This window comes from Haliaeetus albicilla, chromosome 16 (assembly GCF_947461875.1).
Source record: "Haliaeetus albicilla chromosome 16, bHalAlb1.1, whole genome shotgun sequence".
In the NCBI taxonomy this organism is placed as follows: domain Eukaryota; kingdom Metazoa; phylum Chordata; class Aves; order Accipitriformes; family Accipitridae; genus Haliaeetus; species Haliaeetus albicilla.
Genome location: NC_091498.1, coordinates 17,528,924 through 17,548,083, shown reverse-complemented (window position 1 = coordinate 17,548,083; position 19,160 = coordinate 17,528,924). Strand labels below are relative to the sequence as shown.

The window sequence follows — 19,160 nt, the reverse complement described above, 5'->3', positions numbered from 1 at the left end:
TAAGTACCATCTGTTGGAGCTTCAATGCAAAGACAATTCCTGTGATATATTATGATAAGCTGTATTGTGCAAAATGCAGGAGGAAAAGAAAAATAAATATCAACAAAGGCTTCTTCCTGAATCCTATGTTATAGAGGGGAATAGTGCTGGCTGAAGGTAGCCTGGGAAACACTTGTCCCTTAAAAGTTCTTCTCCAGAAAAGCTAATGCTATGAAGCATTAATCTTGACTTTCTCTTTGAGGCGTATTTCCCATACAGGCAAAATTCTACTGAATTAAATGGAAAGTCTGGCTAAATGGAAAGTGAGGAGCATGGAGCACAGCCTAAAGCAACTGAAACAATCTCAACAGAGAAATGGTAAACTCATTAGTAGCTAATAATGCAGTAGCAATTAATCTGAACAGTGGATTAGAACGAAGGAAGAGACTTACTGGATATGGAAGTATAAAGGGCAAAAGACTTGAGGCTAGTCATTTCTTTTTGTCTGGTTTCCTCTACACTGCTGTGAAAGATGTGTTCCCAAGCATAGAGTTTAAGGAGCTTAATGCCTCGAAGCATCTCATTTGTCTTCTTCAGTCTCTCATTGGAGTACTCCTGCAACATTTACATACATATTTACTTAAAAAGTATAATTAAAGTACCTGTCTGCTAAACATAAGGATCACACAAAAATTGTATGCAGCCCCTTGTAATCAGTCAGGTATACTTCACTAGTTCTGTCCATTCAGATGTTTTGTTACTGTTTTTCATGAAGGCGAGCTTCCCTAGAGCTCAAGTGAACAGGCAGTTGGTTGGCACTCCTAAATCATATAGCTTGTACTGAAAATTTTACTCCTCTGTCAGCTTTCTGTTCACTTGCAAGGCAGCCTCGCATGACTTCTACTGCCCAGCACGGTGGCTGCATTTTCAACAGGCACACTGACAATGTACAGAGAAGATAAGAACACAAAGACAAGCTATGACTTGGCACACCGCTCTGTCCCATCAACTTGATGTGGAACCATCGATGCCAGGCTTCAAAGCAGCAAGGCCACATTAGTGAGAAGCTGTGATACTGTAAAGAACGTTCACTCTGAGCAGGGCCAGCTGGCTCAGGCACAGTAATACACTGCTAAAGTTATACTCCCAGTAAAGCATAACTAGAAGTTATGCTGCTTCCAGTTTTCAGGCTAGCTCAAGGATCTTTGTACTGCACTACATTGTGCAGTGGAGCTATTTCTAGCACAAAATGTGCTGCTCCCATCTGCAGGAATTTCTAGGTGATGCTGACTGTCTGCTTGGATGCTACAGGGATGGATACTGTCGACATTTCTGGAAGGGTATACGCTGTTGATGTGAAGGCATTACTTATCACACAGGAATGTGCACAAATAACTCTCATTACCACCCATGATTTGTGGTGGAAGAGATTTCAGCAAGCTGTCTGGCTCCATTACAGGTTCATATGGCTTTCTTGGCAGTGCAACAGTGGCTGAATGTGGGGATAAGGTTCAGAGCAGCTGGGCATGGTAATTCCTATGAACCAAGGTAACTTTCTCGGCAGTGATGCAGGTGATTCAAATTATAGACAAGCCAAGCAAGGGATCAAGGAACAGCTCATGACTTAGCAGACCTCTAAGCTCCACAGTTCCTGGTCAATGTCCATGGTTAGCTTTGTAATTCCAAACACAGACCAATGCATAATTACCAGAGATTATATCATGTACAAGTTTGAAGACACTTACCAATGTGCTTCTCTGCGCCTGTGAGAGTTTTGTCGCCACAAAGTACTGAACAGGTGCAAGGATGATGATTACTGCTGCTCCAATTAAGGCACTGATTCCAAGAAGGTAGTAGAGCAGAAGAACTCCTACAATTATCTGTTGGAAGAAAAGAAAGTGAGGGGAAGGCTTGGGATGGCTTCACTTTGTATATGCACCACAAAGACCAGTCACAGGGTAACTGGACAGCACGTTCAAAACCAACAGCCACTGCAGCTAACCCTAGCCCCAGACATCATATATTCCGCCTCCCTGGCACAGTGGAGTTTGAGCAGTCAGGATATTCTGTCAGAAGACCAAATACACCCAGCTAGTGTTCCTCTCCCACTTGTGGATTCTATGTATTTCCATTTCATGGACTCCCCATTATGAACAGTAGAAGATGGTTGTACAGATTTGCATATCTTTTATAATGTAACTCTCACAGCTATTTAAAATAACTTTACTTAAAAATACATACTTTTATAAAAAAACCTTTAAAATAAAATTTAAAAGTTATTTTAAAATACTTCCAAAGTAACACACTGAGATATTCCCTTTGCAGTCACTATTAAATATTTTTCCCCATTGGCCAGAAGATGTAGCATGCATTTTCTTTGACTTAAGATTCTTTTTTTTTTCCTTCTTTGACATTTAATCATTTTTACACTGGGGAAGAAATTACATCTCCTAGTTTGAACAGTCTACAGTCTTTACTAGTCTACAACACAAGGGACTTGCACAAAGAAGGAATGCTTCTTTGCTTGCTATAGAAGCTAGTATGAAATAGTATTAAAGATATAACTGATCCTGTAAATGTTAACATGACATTATTGCTGATCAGTTCATAAAAAAGGGACATAATAAATCATATCACTAAGAATGTCCACTTCAAATAAACTGTAACATAACCTTGCAAGGAATTGTTTTAAGGATGCTTAGCACCAGACTGGTGATGACTATTAAAAACAGGTTACAAAAACAGCTTAAGAAAAAAAAGTTTGTCTTTGGATAAATAAGAATCTAGAGAGCCACAGTCTGGATGGAAAGGGATACTGTAAGCAGCTCAATAAATGCAAACAAGATATACAAGCTATCAATGTTAGTTACCACTATTCTAATGACTGACTCCTAACCAATCTGGAGCACAGACACTCTCTATATTTATCAGTATAAGCTGAGAAATTAATCAGAAGACATAGTGATAGAAAGTTAATTTCATACATCGTTTCCCTTAATTAAAAAAAAAAAATTAGAAGTTTCCTTAAAGCGTTAGCTACTAGTCTTGCTATATTTGCATACTCTCATAACCCTTAGAGAAACACTATATTACATCATTTTAAAGCTCAGTAGTCATAAGCCCATCCATTCCCACACATATTTATGGGAATTGGGTGTTTCCATGAACAAAAATGGAGTCCTTACTTTGCACATTTCCATCTTGACATTTCCATGAATTTAAGGCACACAGAGAGAGAAAATACATTTTTTTCTTAACAATCCTTTGATGTCTCTCTGCAGATGAACTAAACTAAAATGTGACTCTTAAAATGAGTCACAGTATTTACTTAAACATGCAGTAACATGAAAGTAAAGTCCTAGTGTATATACACCACACAACTAGTAAGAGCAAGGTTTAATTTGTAAATTAAAAATCTTTTAGTGATGAGTAAGTGAGCAATCTGCTTCCATCTGAAGCCAGGAAATCCATGAGCGTACAAAGCCAAAGAAAACATGCAAGGCCTCTCCTCTGTCAGATAGCCCTGGCAGAGCTCCCCTCCAAAACTGGAAATGGTCTTGGTTTTACAGATTAAAGACATTCATTCCCAACTGCTTCTTCATGGGCAGACAACCTAGGCACTCAAAATACAAGCAAGCATTAAACAGTGCACAGTTAAGAGATGTTCAAAACTACTAAGCCAATGCGGAACACTCGCCCCCTGCTTTCCCCCACTACTAGTTGTTTTTCAAGGATGTTATGGGACTGGTTGGTTCAAGAAGCAGAGTCTCAGCTTCTCACACAGACAAGGGGAAAGCTATTCTAGCTATTGGATCCTGAAGGAATTGCTAGCTCACAGCTTCTTCCCCACCATCCTAGATATTGAAAAGGTCTGTCTTTGCAATAAAAATTTTATGTTTTCAATAAATTAGAAATGATCCCATTTTCATCTTCTTTATATTGTGATAATAAGGGCAAACTTTTAAAATACATTCATCATGTATGGGACAAAAAAAATATATATTCTCAATTTAAGTATGTGAATACTAGTAGGTGAAAAGTGCTGACATCTGTAAGCATTATTGCAAGTAATTCTATATTTATTATACTGTACACTACACAGTCAAGAATAAACAGTACATAGATAATATCTGAACGGCTGCAGGACAGTATCTGACAGATGGGAAGACTCTCATTAATATTTCTGATAAGGTAACGAGCATATTTTTAAAAAACTGTGCAACAAAACACTTTGCTTCCCTTTCATCAAAATCCCAAAGCTTTTACCTGTCAGAGATACATATCACAAGCAAGACACTCACCAATAGCTCTTTTTAGTTTGTCTTGATTATTTACTGAAGACAGCAAACACTTTCTGCCAGAAACTGCTTTGTGGCCAGTTTTGAAAGAGACAAATGTCCTTTCATTACAACTCTAAACTATCCCTGCCAATGAACCAGAGATATGAGAATACAGGATTTTTTTAATAATAACAATGAAAACAAACAAGGGTGTTTATAAAATGGAGGCAGTGGGGAAAGCCTTTATAGGGCCTCATTTTGCTCCCAGGGTTTGAGCCAAGCCTACTGACGGCATCTTTCAATTGATGGACATGCCCAGGCCTCTTTTCATGGGTTTCAATGGCCTTCAAACAGTAACTTAAGGCAATGATAAAGCTCCTATTGACTCCAGTCAGAGCAAAGATGGGGCTCAAATTAACTAGACTGTATAGAAAACCTAACTTGTTATGAATGGCTAGGTCTTCTAAGTCGAGGATAATTACAAAATCCGCAGCAGATGCTGAAATGCCAATTGTTAGGTTAAGAGCTACAAAACAATTAAAAACCTGTTTTAAATAATAATCAAGTTTGTTCAATGTTTTTATTAGCCATCTCTCCAGCATCCAGTAATTGCTTTCACTGCCTCATAAAACAAGGTATTGAATGAATGTTGCAGAAACATGCTTTGGAGAAACCTTTGTGACCACCATGACTTGTTGATTTGTGCCTTACAATGCATGCACCATCCACAAAACAGGAGCATGCTTTGACACTGATCATCCTGATCTAAGGAACATCACAGGGTCTGAGTTTTAATGCAAATATAATCATATTTTCAGATGACTGTCAGAAAATCTTTATGAGTCTGTGACTTCTGGCACATTACAGCAAAATGTTGTTACAGAATATGCAATTAAATTGGCTTAATTCTAAGTTGCACTAAAGCTGTCCCTACCCTGAGCTGCCAGAGTGGTCTTACAAAAAGCATGCATGAAATCGGTACCTCTCACATAGCCTGTTTTACTAACAGACTTACAATGGAGACTAAGCCTAGGGGATAATTGGACCCTAAAAGTTATCATTAAAGAGGTGGACTCTTCTTAATGCCTCATAGCTCTTTCAGCAATATCATTTTAGCAGTGTACAATCACTGACTTCTTACTGCAGGGTACTTCTAGTAAATGGACAAAAAATACTCTGACATCCAAACTACTACTAACAAAGAGCCAACTTGTAACCATATTTAATATTGTATTTCCTATCAGTTTCTCTTCATTACCGTTGTCTTCTCTTTTGCAATTAGAAATCAATATTAGCACATGTTCCTTGATAATTGTTTTTTTTCCCCACTTCATAATAATCTAGTTCCCTTTTTCCCACCCCATAATTTCAGGGAAACCATCCTGATGCTAAAAAATAAGTCAAGTTTCTTCCTGAAAAATTCCTGCTGATAATTGCTATATCCACCACCCTTTTTTAATTCTAGAAAGTAAAATGTTTTGAACTGGCATATAAGTCTCTCCAGTATCAGGAAAACTAGTCTATACCCCAATGCAGTTACTCCTGCACAAGAACGAGACAAATACATTTATACTGTATGAATGCAGCCATACTATAACCTGTATAAATATGACTACAAGCACTTTAAACCTTAATATTTTAACAGGCATAGTTATATACAGCTCACACATGTAGAGTAAATCCAAACCCTAGGCATGAAAGCAGAAAGTAGTCATCAGTTAGTAAGCTGCTGACTGTTTACACCTTAATGCGCTCGCTATCCTGATTTGAGGCTTTACACAACTCTCACTGGAGTCAGCAAGAGTTTTACTAGAGATTCAGACAGATTTCTTCTTCCTCCAGGTTCAACTGCAGTCTCGAAGCAATCTGCCCCTCATGACCACAGAGATACTAGAAGACATATGGTAACATACTAGATTTCAAACACACAGCAGAAGAGTGAAGACTCCCAGAGTATTTTGAGGACACTAACTGGTTTTCCAGAGAATAAATCCTCCCCAAGGATTGAGACTACACAAGATGCATTCAAGAACTCACTATCACTGACAATGAAGACGACCTGCATTGCCCCTCCCCAGTATTTTCCTCAGTGAGGAAAAAAACCAAATACAGGGAAAATAGTTAAACCAGGTTGTTGGTTTGTTTTTTTTTTTTTCCAGGTTAGGAAATTAATCTGGCTTACCATGCAATTAGATGATTTTAAGATGATCACAAAGGAGGACTTGCTCATTTGATCTGTAGCAGCCTGACCTCTTGTTTTTGACAGGAACAAATATAAAACCCACTCAGTTCTAAATTGTATCTTTATTGTCAGAAAAGAATCCAGATCTCCTGACGGCCAGCAGTCTAGCACACTCATATAATTTATATAATCACCTGAGTGGCTGGCTTTTCTTCCCTATCCCCAACTTCTCAATATAGTATTCTGATATGCTCAACATCTTACAGAAGAAAATCATTAGTATCAGATGTTGATGCACACAGGAACTCCTAAGCAACACTCGTAAAGCCATGTTAGAAACTGACTGGAAATATCATCTGCCAGCTGCAGTCCATATACTGTCTCATGAAAATTATTTCCTTTTTGGGCAAGAGCAGGCAACACAAAACGCAAAGCTGCTGGGTAGGTTACTTGCAGCTTTCTGACTTCCACACCAGCCCAATCAGCCTCTGCATAGTGCTGGAACCAGACCACCTTTGTGACATGAACACAATGGAGTTTTCATCATGTTTTTGAAACTAAATGATACTTTTTGAAAATATTGAGTGAATTTAAACTCTACTGCCTCTTTTGTTTGTGTTTACTTTTAGCACTGGAGCACTCTTGACAAATATACACTGCATAGCTGGAAGAAAGCAGAAAAACTTGCAGAGTAATGTATTAATATCAGATGAAACTATGTGCTTCACTGTCAGTTTTCTCAGAAAATTCCTAAATGGAAGTGCAGGAGGTTTCTATGGTTTTGTTTAAGTACTGGCTCTTCCAAACTAATTTCCACTTTTCCACTGTTTCAGTAAGGGTAAACTTTGAAAAATGAGCTAAGGTTGTACTGAGATCACTCTGACCTCCTACTACTCTGTGTCTGCTCTACCCTTTTACTAGCTTAAACTTAATCGCATGGCCATCCAGTGAGACAGACCACTTCACAGACTCAGAGGAATGCTACCTCACTGAAAAAAGACTAATTTTCATCAGATTAGTTTTTCTATAGCTCCGCAAGCTCATGTGACACAATGCATAATTTATAGAGCTGGAACAATGAAGGAGATAAAAATGCCATGTTTCCATGTTGAACGTAGCCTACGAACTGAACGTTTCAGTAAGGGAACAGGCTTAGATGAATTTAAATCAATTGTGAAGGTACCCTCTGAGATGGGACTCTGCTTTCCTCATCTTAAAGACTTGATAAGACACAGTTGTACTTCGTTGGGCATTACACATGCTGTGAGGCTACAGGACATGGAACCCAGAGTCACCAGGTGACTGAGCATGACTCAGAACACTGATCTGCCCCATGTCACGCATGTGGGAAAGAAGATCGAAGGGGTGAGGGTGATATTTAGAGACAGGAGACCAAAGGCACCAGAGAGAATAAAGTAGCAAAACAATTTCATATAACACATGAATCTGTGGAATTTCGTACACAAGAATGTGTCATCCATGAGGCAGCAGTAGTCTTAAGGGATGTCCAAAGGACAATCTCTAAGCGATCATATTTTTTAACAAACTGCTACTTCTCTTGCTTCTGCAGGGATTCAAAAGACAAATGATTGCAATACATGCTAGTTAACTCCCCTGATGTAACAAATGAATGCACTGGAATAATATGACCTGCTGCACCCTATAAATTCTTGTCACAAACACGAAGCATGTTTAGCAGCAGTCAAGATCCTAATACAATCCTAGAGTCCCATCACAGATGTGAAATATATTCCATACAATGTTTCTAGATATTAACAGCCTGAATCTTACTTCAAGTTATTCTTTAACTTCTTTAATATCTCTACTTTCATAAAATTCATACGCAATCGCTCACTACAGACCGATGCGCATTAATAAGAAAACCACGTTTGAGCTCCTTACCTGTACTGGCATAGCCCAAAGGTTAGGGCAAAGAAAAAAGAACCACATCAACTGATTTGTGTCTATGGCAACCAGGTTACAGATCTGGCCTGCAGTCATCTCCCCCATAGACATGTTAGAGGTTGAAAGCTGCATAATTTTATTGTATATTTTTGTCTGGAAAAGAGATCAAAAGGTGTTAGCATACAGAAATAAAACAAGATTTCTAGCTCCATCTTAAACACATGCATTCTGAGGGAAACCAACGTTCCCAATAACTTGAATGAAGAACTTAAAGTTTGGCCTTTTGTGTTATGATGAAAAATTTTAAGCTACAGTCTTATTGTTCACCCACAAAAAGCACAGTGCAATTAGGTACATAATGGTTGTCTAAGTACTCCCTTTTTGCATCCCTGTGGATCAGTAAGAGAATGAAACCTTTACTGCCCCAAAGGTCCAAGAACCATACTAACAACTATGATTTGTACCTCCAGCTTCTCCATGTACTGCCCTTGCTGTAACTAGTACTAATAAAATATTAGCACACAATATATAATAGTCAATATATTATAACCCTTGTTATTTTTCTCTGACAACTGATTCGGGTCCCATCCAGCTTCAGGACCATATTCCTGGCTGAGAATGTGCTATATTTTGTCTAGAGAGCTCAATCCCATTACAAAGTTTAATTCACAGATAACTAATGTAACAGGTCTGATTCTGTACTGAATTAAGTAGTTTCCGCAGTGCAGAATAATAGTATCTTAATACACAATAATGAAAGTGTACTTTTACCAGTTGGTTTGGTAAAAGGCTACACAGTGATGCTTTGCCGTCATGAGACTTGGCTGACAGGAGGCACCCTGATTCAATAAGTGCCTTCAGATCAAGTGCCAGCTGTCCATCATGAAGCATAAAGTCATACAGGGCACATTGAACAGGTGCAGGTTTACACAGGGGAGGAAAAGAGATAGAAGGTTTCAAGAAAATTGAAAAATTATAGGAAAAAATTGTATAAAAAAACTGGCACAGAGACTGCCATTAATACTTATTCTGCTGCTTAGAGTGATGGCTGGAAATTGTCCTATTTGAATGGTCTGGCTGCCAGCGTTATCTGGGCTTCTGTGTAATATCCAGTGCAGAGAACACAAAGCTTTTCTTCAACAAAATTAATGTAGCACTATTTTCCAAAAATTCCCCTTTTACACTTGCTGTGGTCCATGTATTTTTCAGTTAGTTGCAGCTCTTCTGCTTGACACAATACATGCAATTTTTTTATATATATTTTGGGTCAAATTTTTATTTCTTAAGGAATTTTCTACGTCACTCTAATAAGGGAAAACCAATGGGTAGAATCCAGAAGTCTGGCAGCTGACAAGTGCCTCCAAGTGTAAGATCAAAAGAGGATTAAACAATTATGCTGCTATTAAAAGCATCCATCTATCTCACAGACTCTCACAGGATCTATGTAGTTCCGTGGATAAATAGTGTAACTTATAAGGCTGGCTTTCAAGCTGGCAGAGGGTAGGTTTCAGCCAGTGCACTTGGCAATATCGCCTTGTAATCTTACACCTAATTCTCTCATTTCCAGGCACAGACCTTTGTATACTACATAAAACTTTGATCTGCTGTTCACAGTTATACAATGATCATGGACTCCATTTTACCAGTCTTACTTATGTTCAGTAATTACAGACTCCACAATGCCTGGCAGATTTTTTGTGGCTTGACCCATGGAATAAGACACTACTCCATGCACTGGGAATACAATCTATCCTTTTGTCCAAAGTATACTTAGAAGACATTTTAAAGCTGTATTATTTGCATGGGATGTTACCAAAAAATGCACCTTTGAGATAGGAAAGGTGTAGTTCACAACCTAAATTCTTTCAAAAGTTACATTCAGTTTTACTGAGAGCAAATTTATGCTCAAAGGTAAGAAGAAGTACAGCATTAGATATTACAAATAAATGTTTATATAAAATCATTAAATAAGATGCAGAGGAAGGAGAATGCAGGTCTAAGTTAACACAATGTTTAATGGCAATGGTTACATTCAATACATTTCAGGAGAGACCCGTTTCAGAATTTAACAACTATAATTAAAAATTGTATTTAGAAATACACATGACTATATGAAAACAGGTTAATTAATAATATATTGGCTACCTGTATTGCACCTCTCAAGTTGATCCCTGTTTCAATAGCAACATAATATGATGCTTGGAGAAACGTCCTTTGCAATAGAAGAGCAAAAAATAAGAGTACAGCCAAAACATAAGCATTGGACAGGAACTCTTGAGACGAAATAAAGAAGACACCCAGAATTTTAGTCTATAAAAAAAAAAGAAAGTTAGAAATCAGGTACAATGGTAATTTAATTACTGGTTTTGCATAATTAATAAGCAGAGATAACCACAGCTGATGACTTTGAAAATGCGCCCAACCTTATCTGAAACCTCACAGTTTATTAATTCAAAGAAAGAGTCATATAATGTGCCAACTCAGTAAGCTTTATTTAAATGCAGAATGACATTTATAGGATTTTTGATATCCTTCCAAAACTCTAGGACACTAACTCACTCCATAAGGTCATTTGCTAAAAGATGCGCACTGCCCATTGTTGGAAAGGACTAGTTAACATCCTTTCAGAGAATTTAGTATCCTTATTTTAGCACCTCATGTTACTGAACACTAAAATGACCTTCACAAATTTGCCAAAACCACATCCTTCCAACTCCTGGAACTACACACATTATTTTGGTTTGCAGTATCTTGTTCAGCATTTTTATTTATGGTCATTACCTCCTAGCAAGTTCATGAGTTCACCAAAGTGCATCCTGAAGCATGTCAATAGCTTACTAGGAAAGCAGTGCATTTATTCTGGATTATATTTAACAAGCAGACACCTTTGGTGCCACAACTAGCCAAGAGGCTGGCTCACCTTGGGAAGCCTTCTGAAACTAAAATGTCTCTGCCCTCCTCTTTCTCCCCTCGGCTCCTTCAAAACTTTGACTGCTGGCTAATGCTGCCATTGAAGGCAAAATTAGGAAGAGATCTCTTTCATTTCCCTCTCAGAGGGCTTCTTGTCCTTTACACTCTGGCTGTATTCCTTGCTCAGCACATTTCTTCTTGCCTACATAGTTTCTTTGCTGTTGTTTTCAAGATTGCTATAATACTTAAACTATATTTCACAAACTCTCACTGTACATTTTATTAGATCTGATCTGCACCTTGCAGTTAACTGTTTATAGAAACCCCACATGACAAGTTAATACAGAGGCTAAACTCAGTTTTTAAAGCAGTGATTTTTTAAGATGAGGCTGAGCCGGCTGAAAGAGGAACGAACTTCTCCCTACCTCTAATTGCACCTGGGTTGCTCCAACCTGCATTTTTCTGTCGCTTCCTATGCATTTGTTTGGGAGCTAATTGGATCTCTTCCTGAGCCGATTCAAATCACTGACAAAAGAAAATCAGCCCAGGAAAAAAAATCTGCTACTTCTCATTTAATTGGCCAAATCAGACCACAGAAGTGTCCAGTCAGTGCCAGAGCTAGAGCAAAGGAGAGAACAGGAGCAGGGATGACAAGGAATGTGAAAGGAGGAAGAGCAAGTCCTTTCAGCAGTGGTGACCCAATAGGTCACTTCACCTTCTTGAGGAACCAAAGTCTTGCGGTATTTTTTCCATCTCTTTTTACTCCATCTTTTGACATTCATAATTGCTCCTGCCATTGCTGTAGTAGGCACACTATCCCTTTGACATCAGTGGGGTAATTTATAAGCTTAAAAGCAGAGAAATGTATGCTTACCTTTGCAAACAAGTAAACAAGACGATGAGCAAAACAGTTTTTGAAAGGATCCTTTGTTTTACTCCATGAGAAGAGCACATACAAGAACACATCCAGTACAAGTTTCCTGACACAGTGCCTCCCACCTCACAAAGCAATATTCCTTCTCGTGAGAGGAAACTAGTCTGATCTGTCCACACAACTGTTTAACCGTCTGTTGAGGTGCCTGGAAGGTCATTCATCAACACCAAAGAGTCTTTCTCCATATCTGATCACTTCCAAATGAATTGTGGAACTCTTACATGGCCAAACTAAGCAGCTGTCAAAAGACTTTTGTCTACTATGTAACACAGACGGACATGTGTGGATTTCGTAGGTTTACCCCCTTTTCCCACTTATGTGGCATTTATTACAAGCTACTCAGATTCAGACCAAGGCTAGACACAAAGAAAAGCAAGTAATTGTGATTCCAATCCTGTAAATCTTTGTTCATGCAAATGTTCCTTATTTCCCTAAGGAGACATCTTGATAGTCCTATACTACTTTTATGTATGTATACAGTGCAAGAACTTACAAGAACGTGGAAAATTTCCCTCACTGACACTGAACAGTGCTGAGCTTTATGCTTTGAAAACAGGGAATAAAACCTATTTTATTCAATAATTTATTTCTTGCTCTCAAAGGTAAATTGTTAGATGATAATATTTTCCAGTTCAGCTAGGTACTTCGACTTCAACCAGATTTGATGCACATAAACATGTCTGCAGTCTGTAGGGCCACTGAACTAAATAAGGAATTAGCCTTCAGAGAAGCCCTCTGAGAAAGTATTCAAACATACAGAGTTTTCAAAGTCAAATCAATGTGAGCAAGCACTGGGCATACTTGTTTCTTTAAATCTGTATCAAGTGCAACACTGACCAATTATGTTACACATCAGCAATTGTGTTCAGATAGAGAGTTAACTACTGTTTTAGTTATTTGTAACTTAAAGGGATTTTAAGCCCTAAATTATTACTTATTCCACAGTAATTCAAATGGGCTACAGCAGCATTATATACGACAAAAAGTCTATGGTACAGTAAAAGTGAGCCTCTCTTCCATATTATTAACGGTCTTGCAAGTTCAGCTTTTCAAATCAAGTTAACTTGTCTTCGACCCTTGCAAGATGTAACTGTGGTCGTAAATTTATTCTTGCTGTAACTCTGTAGAATAAAAAGGAAGACTTGAGGCTCTACATTTAGCCTGGAAGCTTTAAAAAATGTACCACAGGTCTGGAAAATTACAAGTACAACCAAGTCTCCTCCCATGCTACCTGTAAGGCCTTGATAGTGGAAAAGAAAAGAGAAATTCACAAATTGGCCAAGTCCATGGCCAATTAGATGCATCCAATTTATCTTTCTGACTCTTAAATATAAGCATTAGGCACATGGAAGGTGGAAGAACTGCCCCTGCTGCTCAACTGTACAAGTTTAAGAGCCACCTATTGTTTCCTGTGCACTGTTTATATACTCAAATACAAAACAGAATGCAAAACAGTATATAACTGCAAAACATGTTGGTTTAAAAAAAAAAAAAAAGAAAGAAAAAGCACATTTAGGGAAAAACGGGATCATGTACATTTGTGATGTTTTCATTTCAGACATATCTTGTTAACTTGCAACAGTGACAATCTTTCCTTTGAGTTACCCTTCCTCAGGTCAGCTATTATTTTAGCAGTTCTTCACTGGGATTTCTTTTTATTTCAATACAGGGTAACATCCAGGAAAAAGTGGTATCTCTAATACATTAAAAACTAAAAAAAGCTTCTTACGAAGGCAAAGCTAGAACATACAAGTCTGTGACACTGGGAGATCGTGATTGTCAAAGCTACTAATGTGACATCAAAGAGAAAGGCTAGAGCATTATCACAATCATGAACCATGAAGGTTACAGGTTGTGCTGTATTATATCAAAGGCAGTAACAGAAGCAGCACAATTTCAATGCTGTCCTACAGATACACCTGGCTAGTACTGTTAATTACTGCAGCTAATACCACTTTTTACTGTATTTAAAAGAATACCATTTTTTACACAATCATGTTTTGACAAATCACACTTTTCTAGCAATGAGATTTTGGTGCAGTGTTGATTCACATCAAAACACTGTATAATAGATAAACAAGGAGGAAAAGCAAGACGAATATTCTTGTTGTGTCTTCTAGTACTCACTTGAGAGAAAATGAGGACTTAAACATATATACATAAATGTCACACACAGACGGTGAAAGCACCAAGATATTTGCCAAGTCTCAGATGCATTATCAGGCCATTATGGTTTACAAAGTCACAGAGCATCTGTGTTTAAACTACAATAGTTGTTTAAGTACACTTGTCAGCCCGCAGGAAACACAAAGAAGTAACTGAACATCTACCGAACTTTTTGCATAAGGCAACTTGTTTGAGAAGTTGATGAACTAATTAGATGTTTTATTTTCAGAAATTACTTTGGGGACGTTCAGCGTCCCCCCCTTCCTGATGATTTCAGGATAATACCACTTTTTAGAAGTGCCAGTAGGCTCTAACACTCAGAGAAATTCATGTCATAAGAATGTTCATAAATATTGACACTGGAGTTATAAATAAACATACATATATATACACACCCACACAAGAGTGTGACAGAATTTAAGATGCTGTTGTGCTCTAACTGCGGCACTAACTAAAGCAGTTAATACTGCCCGTGACGCCCACGTGATCTCAGAGTTCCAGCTCCATGGTAGTTTATCTTTGTCACAAAGGGCCTGAAGAATAGAGCAGATACTGTATTTTAGGATCTATCTCTTTGCTTTCAGTTTCACAAACAGAATTTCTGTTTGAAAGATACAGTTGAGCCATTACAACACCTCCTCAATCTAATCTATTTAAAATGAAGAAATGTCACTTTAAGGGGTGGGTAAAAGACGCTCTCCGCTGTACTCACAGTTTACTTTGCTTATCCAATTCTGTCCCACCATACGGCAATTCTTTCCAAGGCCCTCAAACTCAGCAGCACAACAGACACAACCAATGTCTCCCCCCAACTTATCTTTACCTTCATAAGACAGTGTTTTAGGAGGCTTGTTTCTCACACCTATGCGGCTCTCACGAGCAAACAATTAATAAGGCAAGGTTCTCTTTTCTTGACTCATTACAAGTAAGGATGTAACATTCCTAGTAGTAGAGCTGGTGGGTTTTTTTCCAAAGTAGACCCAGTTGGCTAGGTATGTGTATACATGTGGGAGTTTTCCTAAACACCTCCATCTGTTTACAGATGGTTTGAATAGAAAGCCTTCATACGTTTTAGAAAGATATTTCACCTAATCCAGCAAAAGCAATTTTCAAATGTAAAGGTAATTAGCCTCTTAACAAAAAAAGAATGGGTACAAATCAGGTCAAAACAGAAGGAAAAGCCTCTTGGAGACCTTTTAGCAAAGATAAATATACACCTGTGTCACCCATGGACTGTCCCCATCAGTGAATCTTGCTGTTAGGTAATCCCCAAACAGTATAAATGACAACAGCGAGGCTACCACTTTGCTACATACGGTGAGGGTGTCAATGCTGGATGAGGCCGTGTAGGGTTTATCTGGACCAGACCTGAGCTTTTTCCACAGAGAAGCACTAGCTGATACTTTAATAGGAAAATTAAATAGGATAATCTGTAAATTGTGATTTGTTATAATTTCAGCTGAAACAGTGTTCCAAACAAATTATCAAGAAGCAGATCTAAAAAGCTCCCACAGTACTTTGCTGCAACATAGCCCTATAGTCTTAATTTTTTCATTTCCTGCTTTAACTGGTTTCCATTGAATCTACTTGCTACATTAAAGTTTCCAAATATTGGGATAAGGATTGCAAAATGGATAAACAATTAATTTTAGCCTGAGGCCTTTGTTAAACTCTCTGTAATGCATCTGATGTATTTAAATATTTATAGTGGACCTAATCCAAAGTGTACTTGAATGAATGGGTATATTTCTGTTAGTGTCAACAGACTTTGGAAATAAAGTCTATATCAAACAATAAGTGAGCTGCAGAAATAAACTGATCTTTCTCATAGAAATCCAGCCTGAGTGACCTCACCTTATAATGAAAAGATGCTTCCTGAGTCTGTCTTTTTTTTTTTTTTTCCTGTAGTTAATCAAGAAGTACATCTGTTTCTTCTTGGGGAACATTTGTTTAAGTAGCATCCCTTAAAAATATGTTTCAGTTGATCTTTCAAAACCTATCTCCCCAAAGACCCTAGTGGATATTCTTTGTCACAGTTAAATTACTTGGCATTTTATTGTCATGACAAAAGCCTGCTTTAATCCTCTTAGACATCACTCATTTTTGGAAATGAAAAGCCAAGCCTATTAAAACCACACTTTTTCCTTTCCAAAAAGCACTTGGTCACATACTTGAATCAATCTTTAATCAAGACTGTACCTAAAATCCTTATGATACTAGTGGGATTCTGGATATGCTTCACCATTGTCTTGAACGAGGTTATTTTCCAGAATGCAAGCCTGACTAGATGCATGGGTAATGTGTTTTGCTCCCCATCAAGGTAGAAAAGTGGGTAATAGGCAGTACATACATACTGTCATTTCTAGCATTCACAAATACATTGCAGAGTCACTTCTCTTTACTGAGGCCAAATAATACATAGTCATAGCATTACTTTGACTCCTCTATTTTTATGAAATTTTGACAGTACCTGTGGGCGGATGGTGTTATTTCCTTTTCCAACATTGTGAACAATCCCAGAGATGCAGAGCGGACCAGCAAATCCAAGCAAGTCAGCCAGAATACGGAACGTGCTACTGAGAAGTAAGGGTCTTCCAAAAGCACAGCAGAGAGCACGCCAAATTGATCTGGATCCTTGTGGAGATGACGACCTTCTGCTCTGTTCAGAATAAAAAAAAAATTAGTAAGGATTATGTTATACATTAACCTCAGGTCTGATAAATTATTGGTATTTTTATCCCTGCTTTAATTCATTGACAACCAGCTGCAATCTTTGAGCTGGAAAAGCACAGGAACTACAATTATTGTTTCATTTGTTCTTATAGAGTCAGAACAAAGCATTAATTTGTACTCTCCTCCACTTCACAAAAAGAACCATGATTTCTTCCCTACCCTTAATAGGGATCAAATAAGTGTGGTGTTTGTGGTTTGCTGGGGGAGAAAGAAAAAAGAGGGAGAGAACTAGCAGCTGGGGGTTTTTTTTGTTTGTTTTTGGGTTTTTTTCCCCTGTGAACATAGAGACTGGAAACCTCCACTCCTTTTAGACAGGATGCAAAAGACTTCTCTTAAAATCCTGATTACACTCAGCTCCCACCAGGGAGTCAATTTGAGTTCAGGTAGTTTCAGCCCTGAATTCTCCTACAGACAAACTGTAACTGAAATAACATGGAAAAAATAGTCCTGTGAGGCCTCATTAATATTGACTCTGTAATTGAATGATTCCAGGTTCTTATTAGGAAGAACGATAATGGTGTTCAGTGAATACAGTCTGTAATTACTTCCCACATCAAAACAGAGGCCATTTGGCTTTACACGCATTTAACCAGTAATGTGTTCGATATGCATGTTTTGGTAGAGAAATTTCATTATTTGTATGAGGTAAAACTGAGTATGTGATCTCTCTGTATATGGAAAGCTATGCTAATAGATACTTCATTTGCATCATGTCTGTTTATGTAATTTTATATCATGCTTACAGCATAAAAAGTAATGAAAAACACAAGCACTGAGCAAGCAGACGGACATAATTCCATGCTTTGCATACCTTCTGTGCTTCAAAGGCCTCATTGAGGCGAATGTAATTGGTCAGAGCTCTCATTGCAATGGGAAGCTTGCCTATGGTTTTCAAGTCTATTGGTTTTTTGTGGGCAGTCTTGATGAATGTATTCATCCACCAGTATGTTCCTTTGGATAACAGATTCACAAACGGCTGCAAGAATCGAACGCCAAGGTCCTGGAGATCCTCAGGAGGTTTAACTTCTTTAGGAGTCTTGAAGAAAACATACCTCTGAAATTCAGACAAATACCAAAAGAATCACACTAAATGCATACAAAATAAAAGTCCACAAAGAATAGATAAGAGATAAAGGATGTTGCAGATAATCAATGAATCAGTCTTGGTTTCGCAAAAGTACTCAAGGAACTTAGGTATTTAAATTCAACCAATACAGCAATCCAGTTTCCTCAGGTACTGAGTAAAATCAGGGGCATCCAGTCTAGAAATAAATCATCCTAAACATTCACTGTTACTTTATTTATGGGGTACAAATTTGCACACTTGTAGAAAAAAATACTTACCTTATATTTCAAATAGTACAGTCCCAGCCTCTGTCTCTGAGTTCCAGACAGTGCAACATGGGATGCACTAGCTTAGGCACAGCCCTGAGGCTATCACAGCGATTCATCTTCCATACCATACTGCCTCGCATTTAGTTAGCTCAGAACGTGGAGTTACCTGTCCTGTCCTGAATGGGTCTGGGAAACCACCAACCTAGAGAGTGCGTATGGCACCAACAAATGTTTTCATTGGCTTAAGCATCAAAAGAGAGAGGGCAGACTGCTGATGATTTCCTCTTGTCAAGACAAAACTTTTTCAGACATCGCTTATTTTTGGGAATGAAAAGCCAAACCTCTTAAAAATACACCTTTCCTTTCTGAGAAGTACTCAATCACATATTTCATTCAATCTCTACTCATGACTACCTAAATCCTATTAAACTTAGTAGGATTTCTGGATATGCTTCACTACTATCTTTTCTCCAACCATAGTTGGAGAAATAATTCACAGATCCTAGAAAAAATGGTGATGGGGTTGGGAAAGGCCATCTAGAGGAACAACGGGAATGGCGGAAGGAAGGGAGAAGGTACAGCTGGGACTGAAAATCAAACAAGTCAATCTTCTGTCTTCTGGAAGAAGATGGGGGAATGCAGGAGAAAAAAGGTGAGGGCAAGGTCTGCTGTTTCTGCTAGCATAGAGGCCTCACCCCTTAGTTTTGTTTTCTTTTTCTACCCCCCTCAACCCCCA

At 38.1% G+C, this 19,160-nt stretch overlaps 1 protein-coding gene across 4 annotated transcripts in view; it reads right to left on the bottom strand.

Moving 5' to 3' along the window:
- ABCC8 (ATP binding cassette subfamily C member 8) overlaps positions 1 to 19,160 on the bottom strand; it is an 80,953-nt gene that overhangs the window by 50,246 nt on the left and 11,547 nt on the right. For 3 of the 4 annotated variants that reach the window (XR_011328121.1, XM_069803732.1, XM_069803733.1), the window contains exons 5-10: positions 17,901 to 18,143; positions 16,827 to 17,015; positions 10,492 to 10,656; positions 8,344 to 8,499; positions 1,725 to 1,859; positions 432 to 594 (exon numbers count right to left, since the gene is read on the bottom strand). Coding sequence is in view for 3 of the 4 variants with exons in the window: in XM_069803732.1 (XP_069659833.1) it covers positions 432 to 594; positions 1,725 to 1,859; positions 8,344 to 8,499; positions 10,492 to 10,656; positions 16,827 to 17,015; positions 17,901 to 18,143 (1,051 nt within the window). In the remaining variant the exon portion in view is untranslated. The remainder of the gene's footprint in view (positions 1 to 431; positions 595 to 1,724; positions 1,860 to 8,343; positions 8,500 to 10,491; positions 10,657 to 16,826; positions 17,016 to 17,900; positions 18,144 to 19,160) is intronic. The other variant, XM_069803734.1, reaches the window with a different exon arrangement.